Source organism: Bufo bufo, chromosome 1, assembly GCF_905171765.1.
Source record: "Bufo bufo chromosome 1, aBufBuf1.1, whole genome shotgun sequence".
NCBI lineage: Eukaryota > Metazoa > Chordata > Amphibia > Anura > Bufonidae > Bufo > Bufo bufo.
The window spans coordinates 808,663,288-808,682,111 of record NC_053389.1 but is presented as its reverse complement, the minus strand read 5'-3'; the positions used below and the strand labels follow the sequence as shown (position 1 = coordinate 808,682,111).

At 41.9% G+C, this 18,824-nt stretch overlaps 1 protein-coding gene across 1 annotated transcript in view; it reads left to right on the top strand.

Annotated features, from left to right (window-relative positions):
* Positions 1-18,824, top strand: part of LOC120988815 (extracellular calcium-sensing receptor-like) — a 30,407-nt gene that overhangs the window by 9,331 nt on the left and 2,252 nt on the right. The window contains exons 3-5 of the mRNA XM_040416545.1: positions 11,514-12,344; positions 17,185-17,412; positions 17,532-17,655. Of these exons, the coding sequence (XP_040272479.1) occupies positions 11,514-12,344; positions 17,185-17,412; positions 17,532-17,655 (1,183 nt within the window). The remainder of the gene's footprint in view (positions 1-11,513; positions 12,345-17,184; positions 17,413-17,531; positions 17,656-18,824) is intronic.

The window sequence follows — 18,824 nt, the reverse complement described above, 5'->3', positions numbered from 1 at the left end:
TCATTTTTGGTAGTTCTTTTTTTATACTCGGGGCCAAAAAGTCCTAGCACAACTACTTGGATAGTTAAGGGGGGGTTATTCCCACTTTGTACCATCATCGCCTGAAATATGCTACCCCAAAAACTCTTAAAAACTGGGCAGTCCCACAGCATGTGCACGAAACCTGCGGCAACAAGGGAACATTTCGAACAACTAAAATCCTGACCCTTATTACTATACATTTTAGATAAAAGACTCGGGGTAACGTACAAACGGTGTATTATTTTGAATTGTGTCAACCGGTGTTGTCGTGAGAGGGAGGCCTTCTTAATGTTGAGATATATTTCCCGCCATTGTGAAGGGTTGCATTCCCCTATATCCGCGTTCCATTTGTCTACACTTTTAAATTTAGTGACAGTGCTTAGTTCCTCAATAAATCTCCTATATATTAGTGAGATCTTAACTTTATTCCCTACTATATTATAGCAAAATAATAAAAACCGCTGAATGACTGTTGTCAAGGGTATTTTTTTGAGCGTGCATGCTAGTGCATGTTGTAATTGATAATATCTATAGTGTTGTAGTGCCGTTATTGGTGTCTGTTGAAACAGTTCCCCTATTAATTTAATTTTCCCTTTCGTGCATATATGTGAAACTAACGTGATACCTCTTCGAGTCCAATAATAATTTTCGTTAAGTGTCAAGAATTCAGTTAACACAGGGTTACCCCATAACGGGGAAAAATCCAGAACTTGAGGGGCCTGAATAAGCACCTTGATTTTATTCCAGGTCTTCTGTAGCGCAGCCCCAATGGGGCAGGAACCATCCGCACGCTCGAGAAGCCCGGATTCCAGTATACTGAATATATTATATGTATGCTGTTGACGTTGCCCAAGAATATGGGATAATAATACTCCATCCCCGATGTTAACGCACCACTGTAGTTGTGAGCACAAGTAATAAATTTGAAAGTGGGGCAGGCCTAGGCCACCATTAGCTACCGCCATTCGCAAATATTGTAACTTAATACGGACCCTTTTTCTGCCCCATATCAGATCATTTATCAATCGATCAATCAGATTGAAAACACTATCCTCAATCCAGGCAGGGCAGGAGCTCACCGTGTACAATATCCAAGGCAGCAGGACCATTTTAATCAGCGCGATCCTATTAATCTGTGAAAGCGGAAGTTTCTGCCAAACCCTTATTTTTTCCCTTATTTTCCCAACCAAAGGGGTGATATTTAGTGTATTATAGTCCCTGATGGTATTGCTAATTTTTATCCCTAAATAGTCTAGGTGATCTGTCGGAGCGATGATTCTGACCCTGAGATCATTCGGGGGGGGCATCCGGTTCAGGGGGAAGAGTACAGACTTTCCCCAGTTTATCTCGTATCCGGCAATTCTACCAAATCCCTCTGTTATCCGCATAACGTCTGGGACACTTCTCCATCCATCATTCAGATAAAGCAATACATCGTCTGCATATAGACAGATCTTATCGTCCATCCCTCTCCCCCCAAAACCCACTATGCAGGGGTCAGCCCGTATCCTACAGGCGAAGGGTTCCATAAAGATTGAAAAGAGGAGCGGAGAGAGGGGACATTCCTGTCGTGTCCCCCGCATTAGGGAGACGGCAGGGGTAATCACCCCATTTACCTTAATTCTGGCCGTTGCTTCACTATATAGCAATTTGACCCATCCAATAAATTCCTGGCCCAGGTTCATCCTGTGCATAACACGCCAGAGGAAGGACCACTCCACCCGATCAAACGCCTTAGCGGCGTCCAGAGACAGGATGGAGCGGTCCTCCCCCCCGCCAATCTAAATATTAAGGATGGTCCGGCGTATATTGGTCTGGATCTGTCGCCCGGGGATAAACCCTGTCTGGTCTATGTGGACTAGGCCGGTTATTACTTTTTTTAGCCTGTTAGAAAGGACTTTAGCAATTACTTTGTAGTCTGCATTAAGCAGCGATATAGGACGATAATCCTCAACTTTATTGCCATTTTTCCCTTTCTTAAGGATCAGCGTGACCGTTGCCTCTGTCAAGGACGGGGGCAGCTTTCCGCATTTGCTAGATTCATTCAGAACCTGCAGCAACCCGGGCAGAAGCACCCCCGCATGGCTCTTGTATATGCCAAACGGGAGTCCATCCGATCCAGGCGCCGAGGAACCCCGGGTCTCATGTAAAGCCACCTGTAGCTCATCTAAAGAAATTGGGGCACTCAGGGGGGCCGAAGCCGAGTCCGACAGCACCGGAATCTCAACCTGTTCTAAAAAGTCGTCTGTCTTAGTCCCTGTATCATCCACACCGGAGCAATATAAATTGCCAAAATATTTTAAAAACTCTCCCTCCATCTCCACTCCTCTTTCCAATCTGCGCCCATCATCCATCAGTATTTGTCTGATTTTATGGGGGGGGTTTTGATTCGCCATGATAGAAACCAATAACCCTACCCGGAGTGCCACCCTCACAAAAATCTTTATAACCCATAAAGAATAGTTGATTCTGAGCTTTTTTCCTCATAAAAGTTATATAGTGATCTTTAGCGGATTTTAACTTAGTGCGTCTGCTCGCGTCATTCTGTAGTCTAATACAGCCCTCCAGATATGCAATGTTTACTTCCAACTTTTTTTGCTCCTCAAAGAATTCTTTTCTTTTTTTTTTTATTCTGGAAAAATATAGCCCGCGAATAAACGCCTTCATGGCGTCCCAAACATAGTGAACGTGTGTTGTACCAATATTCTCTTGCCAAAATTGTATGAGTTCTTTATCAATCCCTACTGAATCATTTAATATGGTTAGCCAGTGCTCGTTCAATCTGAACTACTGTTCTACTAATACCAGATTGTTGCCCGGTCTTCATCACCAATAAAATCGGTGAGTGGTCAGAGATGCCATGGATCTCATATGTTATTTTTAAAATAGAGTCGAGCATCTCGCCATTGGCCAGGGCAATATCAATCCTGGACATCGCACTATATGATTTACTAAAGCAAGAGAACACCTGTTTGTTACCATAAAGCCATCGCCAGACATCTATTAGTCCTAACTCCTCACAAAACCCTCGGAATAAGGCGTGCTTTCCCTGCGCACTTTTCCCCCGACTGAGATTCTATCCAGCGCCGGGTCCAGCACGCAGTTAAAGTCGCCGCATATTAATACCGGAGACCGCTCTCTATTATGCATAAAAACCATCAGCTGATTTAGGACTGTCATTGCAAAAGGTGGCGGGATGTACAAGAAAGCAAGGACGCACTTTCTCCCGTTCCATTGGGCATAGAGGAAGATGAATCTCCCATCTCTATCAATCGACTGGTCTAATAAGATAAAGTCAATACTTTGGTGTACATACACACTTATCCCTCGGGAATATGACGAGAAGCCGGAGTGGAACTGATGTCCTGCCCATCTCTTTGTTAGATATTCTGGGATGTCAGGTGCAGCGTGCGTTTCGAGTAGGGCCACTATTGCGGGGAGGTGACGAATAATCAGATCAAACACCACTACCCGTTTCGTTCTATCAGCCAGTCCACGCACATTCCATATCATCACTCTGTTATTAGTCATACTATACGCTATAAAAGAGACGTCCGTCGCCCCCCAAAAGCAACCGCAGCCTGGCCAGGATCCACCCCCACCCACCCCCCCCTTTTTCCCCACCCCATCGTATCCCCCTTACTGGTTCACTGATGCAAAGCATCGTTGTCAACCTCTCACATTTCGCCCATCCGTCCATGGGCCGCCCCCACTATTCCCCCACCCCCTTCATTAGATCAGTCTCCTACCGCATCGGCCAAAGTCCAATATCTAATCCCTGACAGTATCTAACCATTCCAAGGTTTATCTAGGTGAGTGGAAAAACATTACAGTATCCCTATAAACCACTCTTAGCTTTGCGGGGTATAACATAGAATATTTGATGTTTCCATCCCATAGTCTTTTCTTAATATCGAAATACTCCCTACGCTTATTTTGTGTATCCTTGGAGAAGTCGGGGTATATCTGTATCGGATGACCATTAAAGGCAATCTCTGCTAATTCCCTCTTACGTCGAAGCACCCAATCTCTATCACTAGAGGATACTATCCTAATTAAGAGGGGTCGAGGGGGGCCACCCGGCGGAGGTTTTTTTAACAGGCATTCTATGCGCTCTCTCCACACATAGTGCAGGAGTATCCCCACAGGGTCCCAGCACATCAATCAGCCATTTTTGCATAAACGCCACAGGGTTCCCCCCCTCTACCCCCTCTAGGAGACCCACTATCCTGAGGTTGTTACGGCGTGCTCTATCCTCCATATCTGTTAATCTCGCGTTAATCCGTTTATTTTCTTTGTCCAATTCATCTATTTTTATAGTCATCTGTCGCTGTTCTATTTGGACCTTGGATAACCCGGTTTCTACAAATGAGATGCCGGCCCTAACTTTATTCATGTCATCTCTAATGAGAGTGAGCTCAGTCTGCAGTGTCTGTATGGTGGTAGAGATATCCAAAACTGATTGGTTGGTGGTCTGCACAACCGACAATATGTCCGCCAGCTTATTCTCAATCATATCAAATCTCAAACACTGTGCTGTCTGTCCCGGTGGGTCTGCCTGTGCTTCCACCGGGTCAAGTATTTCCCCCCCCCCCCCTCTGTTTGGGTGGAGGTGATTTCAAATATTTATCCATTCTCGCCTGTGGACTATTACCATCACCCGCCCTAGGGGATCCCGTACTCCCAGATCTCCTGTTATATTTAGGAGGCATATTTCAATCCTATAGAACGGGGGTACGCCGTATAGCGCAAGTGGGGGAGAAATAAGAAGGATAGGGTAGCACAGAAGCGAACACTCTCACAGTGTCGCCCCCTATCCGAATATCCTAACACAAGGTCAAAGACTAATTTTCTGCTGTGTATATTCAGTAACAGAATGGAATTGTATGCATACCCAGTATTGGTTTTTCGGAACCCCACTAGAAGGGGTATAGCAATATATCAACCTATTTGGGACACATACATATACAAAAGCAAAAACAATTATGCATATAGTATAAAGTTAATAGGTGTCAGAGTTCTGCCCAAGAGCAGCATGCGGAAGGGGGTGCCAGCAGGATCTAAGCACTTGTTCACATCAATGGTACAGGAGGAGTTGGTAATAAAAATGGCTCACGGACCCCTTCACCGCTCTCCACGTGTACCACTGTTTACAGCAATTTACATCCCCAGTTTGACCAGTTAACAATTTAAACCCCGGATTGGAATCAATGACAAGTGTGCTTCCCTAAGGTTCCAAGGTAATGGAATATAGTCCCCAATATAAGTTGTTACGGGGGTAATCCAGCCAATTCAGTCAGTCTCGGCGCCACTGCATAAAAAGAAGAGGAAGCCCCTGTTAACTTGTTATAGGGGGAGGTAATCAGCAGTGGTCCCCTGCAATCCCCTGTAACGCCACTCTCCTATGATCACATAGACCATGTACAACACCATGGGGGAATATATGTGTAAACTTTAACCATGAAGGATTAGAACATCCAAAAAAATAAGAGAATCACGTGGAGTCACATAGAGACCGAACGCCGATCACCCAGCTGTGTCAGAGATGTGTCGGGGCTCCAACCCTCGTTCACCAGCCATCCATTTCCAACGCTACAGTTCAGTACAGTCCCAACTTGCCATTTTCTCAGGGTGCACCACAATCATGCCCCCCCTCAGATATAGCAACCAACAGTCAGGGACCGGATCAGGCGGGCGGCGACCCTCCCTGCACACAGGGTTAGTATATGAGACGTTGGTTAGTAACAAGGAGTGAGGGTGGGGAGTTTACCACAGGAGCAGTCTCACCAATTTTCAGCCAGCCGGCCAGATATCTCATCGCCAGTATACATTTGTGTATCCGCCACCGGTCATCTTATCATCGACGATGCCAACTTTCGGCGGTCTTTTAGGTGTGTTCCCCGGGTCACAAGCAGGCTTCAGACGGGTATCGAGCGTTATTCCCAAAGGCCACCTCAGTCCATGACGGATCTTTCAGGGGCATAGCAGGGGCATAGCAGGGCGGCCGCCCGGCAACTTGGCAAGAATGCACCTGGATCTTTACTCGATACTCGATCGCTCGGTCTCGGTTTCTCACCCCATTCACGGCTGATGTCGCGGCGGTGTCAGTAATGCGCAGCCCCAAAAGTACACAGCTGCGGTCCCAGCTACGGCCCAAAATCAATAGGCCGTGCTGGATGAAGCAAGGCAGGCGGGAGAGCCGAGACGTTGAGACGCTGGGCCGAGGCGGGTGGATAAGGGGGCGGTACCCATGTGGACGTGCGGTACGCCCACGCAGCTACTCCGCTACGTCATACCGCTACGCTGTTGTTGATTTACTTCTATGCTTTGGGTCGTTGTCCTGTTGCAACACCCATCTTATGTTGACCTTCAGCTGGTGGGCAGATGGCCTTAAGTTCTCCTGCAAAATGTCTTGACAAACTTGGGAATTCATTTTTCCTTCGATGATAGCAATCCGTCCAGGCCCTGACGCAGCAAAGCAGCCCCAAACCAATATGCCCCCACCACCATACTTCACAGTTGGGATGAGGTTTTGATGTTGGTGTGCTGTGCCTCTTTTTCTCCACACATAGTGTTTAGTGTTTCTTCCAAACAACTCAACTTTGGTTTCATCTGTCCACAGAATATTTTGCCAGTACTGCTGTGGAACATCCAGGTGCTCTTGTGCAAACTGTAAACATGCAGCAATGTTTTTATTGGACAGCAGTGGCTTCCTCTGTGGTATCCTCCCATGAAATCCATTCTTGTTTAATGTTTTACGTATCGTAGATTTGCTAACAGGGATGTTAGCATATGCCAGAGACTTTTGTAAGTCTTTAGCTGACACTCTAGGATTCTTCTTCACCTCATTGAGCAGTCTGTGCTGTGCTCTTGCAGTCATCTTTACAGGACGGCCACTCCTAGGGAGAGAGCCAGCAGTGCTGAACTTTCACCATTTATAGACAATTTGTCTTACCGTGGACTAATAAACAAGGCTTTTGGAGATACTTTTATAACCCTTTCCAGCTTTATGCAAGTCAACAATTCTTAATCGTAGGTCTTCTGAGAGCTCTTTTGTGCGAGGCATCATTCACATCAGGTAATGCTTCTTGTGAAAAGCAAACCCAGAACTGGTGTGTGTTTTTTATAGGGCAGGGCAGCTGTAACCAACACCTCCAATCTCATCTCATTGATTGGACTACAGTTGGCTGACACCTCACTCCAATTAGCTCTTGGAGATGTCATTAGTCTAGGGGTTCACATACTTTTTCCACCTGCACTGTGAATGTTTACATGGTGTGTTCAATAAAAACATGGTAACATTTAATTCTTTGTGTGTTATTAGTCTAAGCAGACTGTGATTGTCTATTGTTGTGACTTAGATGAAGATCAGATCACATTTTATGACCAATTTGTGCAGAAATCCATATAATTCCAAAGGGTTCACATACTTTTTCTTGCAACTGAATATTCTTGTACATAGGAGCAGTATTATAGTAGTTATATTCCTGTACTCAGGAGCAGTATTATAGTAGGTATATTCTTGTACATAGGAGCAGTATTATAGTAGTTATATTCTTGTACATAGGAGGCAGTATTATAGTAGTTATATTCTTGTACATAGGAGGCAGTATTATAGTAATTATATTCGTGTACATAGGAGGCAGTATTATAGTAGTTATATTCTTGTACATAGGAGGCAGTATTATAGTGGTTATATCCTTGTACATAGGGGCAGTATTATAGTAGTTATATTCTTGTACATAGGAGGTAGTATTACAGTAGTTATATTCTTGTAAATAGGGGGCAGTATTATAGTAGTTATATTCTTGTACATAGGAGACAGTATTATAGTAGTTATATTCTTGAACAAAGGAGCAGTATTATAGTAGTTATATTCTTGTACATAGGAGGCAGTATTATAGTAGTTATATTCTTGTACATAGGAGGCAGTATTATAGTAGTTATATTCTTGTACATAGGAGGCAGTATTATAGTAGTCATATACTTGTACATAGGAGCAGTATTAGTAGTTGTTATATTAGGAGTAGTTGTTATATTGCTATACATTAGGGCAGTATTATAGTAGTTATATTCTTGTACATAGGGGCAGTATTATAGCAGTTATATTCTTGTACATAGGAGCAGTATTATAGTAGTTATATTCTTGTACATAGGATGCAGTATTATAGTAGTTATATTCTTGTACATAAGAGCAGTATTATAGTAGTTATATTCTTGTACATAGGAGCAGTATTATAGTAGTTATATTCTTGTACATAGTAGCAGTATTATAGTAGTTATATTCTTATACATAAGGGCAGTATTATAGTAGTTATATTCTTGTACGTAGGAGGCAGTATTATAGTATTTTTTTTTCTTGCACATAGAAGCAGTAGTATAGTAGTTTTATTCTTGTACATAGGAGGCAGTATTATAGAAGTTATAGACTTATAAATAGGAAGTAATATTATAGTAGTTATATTCTTATTAAGCACACAGCAGCTCTCACCTTACCCTTCACCAGTCGAGCACAGATGATGCACCCGAATGCGTAATAGTAGATTCGAAAATTATAGGAAAATCCAGCTCAAGAATGGTGGAAAAATTCATAGCTTTATTGCTGCAAATATCGGTCCTTCCTTTATGTCATGAGGAAGGACCGATATTTGTTTGTGGTCTGAAACGCGTAACCGAACAATTCCTGTTTCTGTCGAAGATTTTATGCCGCAATAAAGCTACGAATTTTTCCACCATTCTTGAGCTGGATTTTCCTATAATTTTCGAATCTAGTTATATTCTTGTACAGAACGTAGGAGCAGTGTTATAGTAGTTATATTCTTATACGTATGATGCAGTATTATATTAGTTTATTTGATTGTTCATAGGAGGCAGCAGTATTGTAGTTATGTCCCTGTCTTTAATGGGGGTTCTCCATTTTCATAATGATTATTTTTTTTCTTCCAGAGTTCCCCAAGCACTATATATTTTTGCCCCATATAGCAAGCACAGTAGGAAGGAAACACAGAGAGAGTGAGCCCTGATTGGAACCCAAACCGCTTTCCCTGCCCTCATGCAGTGTAAGCCCTAAGTGGCAAGTATGCAACTGGTCAATGTTCCTTGCTCTGCTAAGTGCAAGACAGATGAGAACACAAAAATTTGGTCATACGGCAATGGTTAGAAACTGGGTGGACACTACAGTACTAAATCAGAAAACAGAGGGTAGTCAGAATAGCGAAGCAGAAGTCAGAAGCAGACGAGAGTCATAGTACCAAATCACGAGGCAGAGAGGGGTCAAAGGCCAATCGCAGTCCAATACGAACAGGACGGAACTGGGAGCACAGCAAAGGGGTAAAGCTTATGACTGGCAAGTGTGTATTGCCAGCATGGGATTTTAACAGAGCGCCGAGTCCCTGGATCAGAAACGATAGGTCTAGGGACTCGATGCCCCATTGGACCAGAACCCTAGTTGCGTTTATGATAGGCAGGCTGAGCAGTCATTCAGCCTGCAATAATCAAACACACCTAAACCATCAATAGCTTAATCTGAATGCACACTGGGGGAGAAACAGAGCGAGTGTTCCATAACTTTGAACACACTCACATTACCAGGGCGTGTGGCTTAGACAGCGCATCGCAGGGGGCATGGCCCGGCATTGTGTTTCACATGGCATGGCTGCACTGCAACTCGAGAGCAAACCCGTGAAGCTCAGACAGGTAAGCTGCTGACACATACAGTACAGACCAAAAGTTTGGACACACCTTCTCATTCAAAGAGTTTTCTTAATTTTCATGACTAAGAGGCATCAAAACTATGAATTAACACATGTGGAATTATATACATAACAAACAAGTGTGAAATAACTGAAAATATGTCATATTCTAGGTTCTTTAAAGTAGCCACCTTTTGCTTTGATTACTGCTTTGCACACTCTTGGCATTCTCTTGATGAGCTTCAAGAGGTAGTCCCCTGAAATGGTCTTCCAACAGTCTTGAAGAAGTTCCCAGAGATGCTTAGCACTTGTTGGCCCTTTTGCCTTCACTCTGCGGTCCAGCTCACCGCAAACCATCTCGATTGGGTTCAGGTCCGGTGACTGTGGAGGCCAGGTCATCTGGCTCAGCACCCCATCACTCTCCTTCATGGTCAAATAGCCCTTACTTTCAAAGTTTTCGGCTGACTGACTGACCTTTATTTCTTAAAGTAATGATGGCCACTCGTTTTTCTTTACTTAGCTGCTTTTTTCTTGCCATAATACAAATTCTAATAGTCTATTCAGTAGGACTATCAGCTGTGTATCCACCTGACTTCTCCTCAACGCCACTGATGGTCCCAACCCCATTTATAAGGCAAGAAATCCCACTTATTAAACCTGACAGGGCACACCTGTGAAGTGAAAACCATTTCAGGGGACTACCTCTTGAAGCTCATCAAGAGAATGCCAAGAGTGTGCAAAGCAGTAATCAAAGCAAAAGGTGGCTTCTTTGAAGAACCTAGAATATGACTTATTTTCAGTTGTTTCACATTTGTTTGTTATGTATATAATTCCACATGTGTTAATTCATAGTTTTGATGCCTTCATAGTCATGAAAATAAAGAAAACTCTTTGAATGAGAAGGTGTGTCCAAACTTTTGGTCTGTACTGTATACCTCAGCATCTTGGCTACTGCAGAGACAACAGTGTAGTAGGTGGACCAAGCCTATGAAACTTTACAGAGCAAAGTATTTTTGTATTGATTAGAAAACCAAGCTGGAGGATAGTGAAAACCGGAAGTTCTGAATGTACACAACCGACCAGAATGTAGTGAAGCTGAGAGAAGGGGAAGGAAAGTGCTGTCTTGAAAAAAAGAGATATATTGGGGAAACAAGCAGTGTCTGGGACACTCTGGGCACATGCATAGAATTTTTATTATGTAACAGTAGAACCCCTTTAAGGCTGATGCTGAACTAGCCTGTACTAAGTAGTGTGCTAGTTTGCCCTTGAGAAATCCACCATTGAGGCTACAAAAAACTCCACTTCACTAAACAGTAAATCAAATGTAGTAGGGTAATTTGATTGCTCTTGTTTACTGTTGTTATTCGGTTACCAAATTCCAAACCAAACTCAAGGGTTATGACAACCTTGGTGACATTTCTCAGTGAAATTATCAAAGTTAAAGCTATAACTTTGTATGTTATAGTAGTTATGCTTATTGCGGAAATGTGGCAAAAAAATTTCATGGGTTTTTACATCTTTGTTTCTCTTACCTGAGTACTTTTATACTGGAGATCCAATACTGTCCTCTTCTATGCCTTAGCTAACCATGGTGGCATGATAACCCAATAGCCCTAGCATTAAAAATCATAGAGGGAGCATAGGAATGCTTCAGCTGCCTACCATAGTTATTTCTTATACTTCCGTTTCAAAAGGTCTACTAGAGGTCATCTATGAAATGGTGGGTAAATACAACTTTGCTGAGGTGTGGATGTATAGTTTATGATATAACTTTGTTTTTTATTTTTATTTTTTTAACAGATCAGTCATTACTCAACAAGTCATCTACTGAGTGACCACAAAAAATTCCCATCTTTCTTCAGGACTGTTCCAAGTGATGCCTTCCAATCTCTGGGACTAGCCAAACTGGTCTTGCATTTCGGTTGGACCTGGGTTGGGTTGTTGGCTGTGGATAATGATTATGGTCAACAAGGGATTCAGATGGTCAGACAGGAGATAATAAAAGGGGGAGCATGCGTAGCTTTTGCCGAAAACATTATGATGAATCAACCAAATCGCAATGCTCCTCACATTGTGAAGGTGATAAGAGAGTCTACTGTCCAGGTCATCATTGTCTTCTCCACAGATGTAGAACTAATCCCAATTCTAGTAGAGATGCTGAGGCATAACATCACAAACAAAACCTTTGTAGCCAGTGAAGCTTGGTCTACCTCTAGCCTTCATTCCATTGGTCAATTTTTTAGGCTTTTAACTGGCACCATTGGTCTAGCATTTTACAGTGGAAGTATTCCAGAACTTAGCAGGTTCTTAAAAGCAGTTCATCCAAACTCATCTATGGAAAGGGATTGGATAAATATATTTTGGGAACAAACTTTTTACTGCAAATTCATTTGTGACAAGAACTCGACAGATGCCTTGGACAACTATTTAAATGAATGTACAGGCCAAGAGAATCTGGAAAATATCAAGAACAGCTTTACTGATGTCTCCAACTTACGGACAACATACAATGTGTACACCGCAGTCTATGTTGTGGCCAAAGCACTGGAGGATCTGAACAATTGTAGACTATCCAAAAGCCCATTGCCTCAAAATAATTGTGTAGACATTTTTCAACTGAAGCCCTGGCAGGTAATTCTCATATTGTAGAAGATTGAAATTGGTGGTGGCTGCTCTCCTATATAGCCTATGATATGGTGCTACAAGTCCAGGGAGAGGACACCCTACCTCTCAAGATAAAATAGAACTGGAAAAAAAGGTGTGTGGACGAGCACTCTACCAATTGACACACATTTATTTGAGAAATTGATATGATTAGCTAGCAATATAAAATTGATAATACAATTCAATAAAATAGTACAATAAAATACAATGATACAGCCACAATGGGGTGAATGGTTATACTCAATGGTATACAATGTACAATGATCCTATGACCAAAGTGATATAAAGGCCTATATGTCCATAGGAATCCAATGAGGCCCTAATAGGTAGGAATAGTGTAAGTATAACTCCACAAGTTCCGGCAGTCTACCAGTATTAGTGTATCAGGTATTAGTCCCGTAGCATACAGTGTTGTTGATAGAATAGAAATGGACTTGCCGGCTTTTTAGCCGCTTACCTCCCCTTCGTATATAACTTCAGTCCTGCGGTTTGTTCAGACTGGATAAGTGGGGCTCGTCAGTGCGGCGTCTCCCGTCACTGTATTCAATGACCGGGCTTACCTCTTCATGTGGATAATGTGCTTTGTTCTTGCAGTGCGGGTACAGCACGTGGAACGTCCCGGTTAGTATGAAGGGCCGGCGTCTCACAATGCTATGCGTTGGTATCCGCGTCGGATACTTGCGGAGTGACACTTACGTCACTTCCTGTGGATTCCGGTAGTGACGATTATTGCGTCCGATGATTCCAAGCTGCAATTTTCGAATATTTGGTATTGCAGATATCAAAGTCCTTTTTGCATGGCCATGCAATTGAAGAGGTATCGACAGGTATATGGCGTGAAACCCAGACGCGTTTCGGGAGTTGTCACTCTCCCTTCCTCAGTGGTTGCGCCATACCTGTCTAAACACGCCTTATATACTTCTCTAGGTTATCTTCAAAGACTGGAACGGACCTCTCGATTTGTTCCTTCCATTTCTGCACAATTTAATGTCTGAGACTTCTAGTTTTCACAGTCTGTTGTTTATTGTATATATATCTCAATTTTAGGTATCGGAAAGTCTCAGATCACCTTTCAATCATTGATATGTATAATAAATTTCCCTTTCTTGCAAATATCAAAAGAGAAAAAACGTAACAAAATTCCATTCAATATATACCCCATTGATGGATGCATCCTATTATTTAAAACCAGAGTAGTAGTTTATACTAAATAATTTATGCTAAATAAAATATTTTAATAAATATAAATATATAAAATGTATAAGTAAAAATGAAATGGAAATGGATGTGGATAATTCAAAAAGGTGTATCGGTATAGTGGGTCTATATCACAATATAATGGATATTAATCAAAATCTAAATTACCGATAGCGGATATAAATCCATTATTCCTATCGTCAATATCGCAATATATGCCCAAGCACATGTGATATGCCCAAGCACATAAAGACCTGCATAAAAACCTGCAGTGACACCAAGGCAGGCGGCACTATTGACTCCATTAATAGAGTAAATAATAGGGTTAATGGGGGACCTCCATTTGAGAACGGCCACAGTATAAAGACATAGTTTGGCCTATAACCCTACATCAAATAGAGGGCATCCTCACAGAAAGCCAAAGAGTTCCAACTCTGAATTTAGTCCCGACGGTAATAAACTCCCAAATTCGTATATTCGTCGGGACTCCCTTCTGGACATGTGTTTAATATAATTGCCTCCTCTCCAGTGTTGATCCACCTTTTCCAGTGCCATAAAGACGAGACCGGCCGGGTCACTATTATGGACCTCCTTGTAATGCTTGGACAAGGAATGTTTATCATAGCCTTTCTTGATATTGGCTATGTGTTCAGCCAGTCTCGTCTTTAATAACCGTTTGGTTCTGCCAATGTATTGTCTATTGCAGGGGCACTGGACCAGGTAGACAACACCGGTAGAGTTGCATGTCAGGCAATCTTTGATGTCCCAGACAAAGGTATTCTGTGTGGAAGGGACTGTGGTGGTCTTACGGGGTTTGTTATTGATTCTACATGCAATGCACTTGCCGCATTTGAAAAACCCTTTCAAATCCATCCAAGTTCCCATCAATGATCTTTTTTTCTCTCTAGATTTCACAGAGGGAGCTATTTTAATGCCCAAATTGGGTGCCCTAGTAAATATAACTTTTGGGGATGTAGGTAAGAGATGGCCTATCACCCTATCATTTAATATATGGTGCCAGTGTGTCTTCACTATTTGTTGTATTTTTCTATGATCGTCATTAAAAGGGAGGATAATCTTATTACTAATCTCTTCACTTGTCTGGGATTTTTTCTTGATTTCCACTTGACTGTCAAAAAAGGTTTGTCTGTCTAATTTCCTAACATTTGCCAAAGCTTTTTCCACTATTTCGTCCGGATAATCTTTCTCCCGGAATAGCTGCCACATTCCCGCCGCCTCCTCCTCAAAACGCTGGTCCTCCGTACAATTCCTCCTGATCCTACGAAACTGACCAGTCGGAATATTACCAAGCCATCTTGGGAGGTGACAGCTGGAATATTGGATAAAACTATTTCTATTCTATTCTATTTTTCAAATGCGGCAAGTGCATTGCATGTAGAATCAATAACAAACCCCGTAAGACCACCACAGTCCCTTCCACACAGAATACCTTTGTCTGGGACATCAAAGATTGCCTGACATGCAACTCTACCGGTGTTGTCTACCTGGTCCAGTGCCCCTGCAATAGACAATACATTGGCAGAACCAAACGGTTATTAAAGACGAGACTGGCTGAACACATAGCCAATATCAAGAAAGGCTATGATAAACATTCCTTGTCCAAGCATTACAAGGAGGTCCATAATAGTGACCCGGCCGGTCTCGTCTTTATGGCACTGGAAAAGGTGGATCAACACTGGAGAGGAGGCAATTATATTAAACACATGTCCAGAAGGGAGTCCCGACGAATATACGAATTTGGGAGTTTATTACCGTCGGGACTAAATTCAGAGTTGGAACTCTTTGGCTTTCTGTGAGGATGCCCTCTATTTGATGTAGGGTTATAGGCCAAACTATGTCTTTATACTGTGGCCGTTCTCAAATGGAGGTCCCCCATTGACCCTATCATTTACTCTATTAATGGAGTCAATAGTGCCGCCTGCCTTGGTGTCACTGCAGGTTTTTATGCAGGTCTTTATGTGCTTGGGCATATCACATGTGCTTGGGCATGTATTGCGATATTGACGATAGGAATAATGGATTTATATCCGCTATCGGTAATTTAGATTTTGATTAATATCCATTATATTGTGATATAGACCCACTATACCGATACACCTTTTTGAATTATCCACATCCATTTCCATTTCATTTTTACTTATACATTTTATATATTTATATTTATTAAAATATTTTATTTAGCATAAATTATTTAGTATAAACTACTACTCTGGTTTTAAATAATAGGATGCATCCATCAATGGGGTATATATTGAATGGAATTTTGTTACGTTTTTTCTCTTTTGATATTTGCAAGAAAGGGAAATTTATTATACATATCAATGATTGAAAGGTGATCTGAGACTTTCCGATACCTAAAATTGAGATATATATACAATAAACAACAGACTGTGAAAACTAGAAGTCTCAGACATTAAATTGTGCAGAAATGGAAGGAACAAATCCAGAGGTCCGTTCCAGTCTTTGAAGATAACCTAGAGAAGTATATAAGGCGTGTTTAGACAGGTATGGCGCAACCACTGAGGAAGGGAGAGTGACAACTCCCGAAACGCGTCTGGGTTTCACGCCATATACCTGTCGATACCTCTTCAATTGCATGGCCATGCAAAAAGGACTTTGATATCTGCAATACCAAATATTCGAAAATTGCAGCTTGGAATCATCGGACGCAATAATCGTCACTACCGGAATCCACAGGAAGTGACGTAAGTGTCACTCCGCAAGTATCCGACGCGGATACCAACGCATAGCATTGTGAGACGCCGGCCCTTCATACTAACCGGGACGTTCCACGTGCTGTACCCGCACTGCAAGAACAAAGCACATTATCCACATGAAGAGGTAAGCCCGGTCATTGAATACAGTGACGGGAGACGCCGCACTGACGAGCCCCACTTATCCAGTCTGAACAAACCGCAGGACTGAAGTTATATACGAAGGGGAGGTAAGCGGCTAAAAAGCCGGCAAGTCCATTTCTATTCTATCAACAACACTGTATGTTACGGGACTAATACCTGATACACTAATACTGGTAGACTGCCGGAACTTGTGGAGTTATACTTACACTATTCCTACCTATTAGGGCCTCATTGGATTCCTATGGACATATAGGCCTTTATATCACTTTGGTCATAGGATCATTGTACATTGTATACCATTGAGTATAACCATTCACCCCATTGTGGCTGTATCATTGTATTTTATTGTACTATTTTATTGAATTGTATTATCAATTTTATATTGCTAGCTAATCATATCAATTTCTCAAATAAATGTGTGTCAATTGGTAGAGTGCTCGTCCACACACCTTTTTTTTTTTCCAATTCTCATATTGTACAAACCTCTCAGCTTTATTAGGCATTTTCTGTTGATAAAAGACATAACTTGATTGCATGCAAATCTGTAACAGGTCCTCCACTTTCCATGTGTCATTTATAGTACTGTTGTCCTCTTGCATGGCCTATGGGTCCCCTCAGACACAAGCACTCTAGTAAAACTGCTATCTCCGTGTACCTTATACCGTAGGTACAATAATGTCTATATAATCTATATCATCTAAGTCTTCTAATTTAGTTTCTTTCCTTTGAAGCTTCTCTACTATATAAAGAAAGCAAGGTTGAAACTAAATGGTGGCAGAGAGCTTTACTTTGATCAGAATGGAGACCCTCCGGCAGTCTATGACATTGTGAACTGGCAGATGAGCCCAGACAGCGGCATACAACAGGTCAAGGTTGGCAGTTATGACACCGCAGCAGCCGCTGGTCAATTCTTTATCATAAATGCAAGTTTGTTAAGGTGGGCAACAGAAGATAGTCAGGTGAGACTGTTTTAGTTCCAAATAGTAGTTGCAGAAGACTATCTACTCTATCTATCTATCTATCTATCTATCTATCTATCTATCTATCTATCTATCTATCATCTATCTCCACTTTCCAGGTCCCTTTGTCGGTATGTAGTCAAAGCTGTCCACAAGGATTTTGGAAAGCAGTTCGAAGAGGAGAACCTGTGTGCTGCTTTGAGTGTGTTCCTTGTCCTCATGGAGAGATCACTAATAAAACAGGTACCCTGTATGTAATTTTCTACACAACTATTCTTTGTGGAAAGGTAGCAACTAAAGGAGAAAGAATTTCTACAAACTATTTTCTTCTCCAACCTCACCAACCATGATATCTTCTCAGAAATGTGCACAATAACTCGACAGTAGAACACATGTAAGCCTCAAAAAATTTTTCCAGTTATAATTAGTTACCTCCTATCCATTAGATAAGTGATAACTATCAAATAAGTGGAGATTTAACTGCTGGGACTCCCACCAATCACAAGAAAGGGAGCCTTGTACCCTGAAATTAACGGAGTATCTGGTCCAGTGTTCATGGTGCTGCTACATTTATCTTCTTTTGGTCTGCCAGAAATAGCCAAGCTCTGTACTCCACAAACACTGGAAGTCAGATAGAGAATGAATGAAATTGCACAGCGCATGCTTGACCCAACACACCATTCATTTTGAGGTATGAGGCATTCTATCGTGATTGGTGGGGGTCCCATCTAACTTTTTATTTTGAGTCATCGCATTTTCATTTTTTTATATTTATCGGCAACATGTTGGGGCACATACTATTGCAGTGACCCAATGGAGATGCAGAGAGAGAGTAGAAGTAATAATGTAGGGAGGAGTTGTGGTTAGTGTTGGGCGCGAATATTCAAATCGCAAATATTAATCGCAAATATCAGCACTTCTCGAATTTGCGAATATATGATGAATTTTTTACAAAATGTTCTTTAAATATCATGAATTTAAATATTGCCCCTGCCGCTCATTACTAGTTTTTGTGTCACTTCCTCCTAGAGAGGAAGGGGTGGTGCCAGCCCTGTCCAACCACTAGGGAACCTCCTTCTCAATGCACAACTTACGGGGTACACACAATACAAGAAATAATGCTTAAACCACTTGCAGTGGAGACACTGCATTATTTTTTATTATATTTTAGGAATTTGGGATGCAAGACACCTAGAAATTGTGACATAGTTTTTTTGCGCTGTGCTTTTTCTCTAGTTAACGTGAGGTAAACATAACAAATTGCTGTTATTCTATGGATTGGTACAAATATTGCCGTACCAAATACTTTATTAAAATGTATCATCCCTAGTTTAACTTTTTTGTCCATTTGGGGAACTTACAGCAGTGAGTGCTTGGCCACTTACATAATGTTTTAGAATACATACACTAGT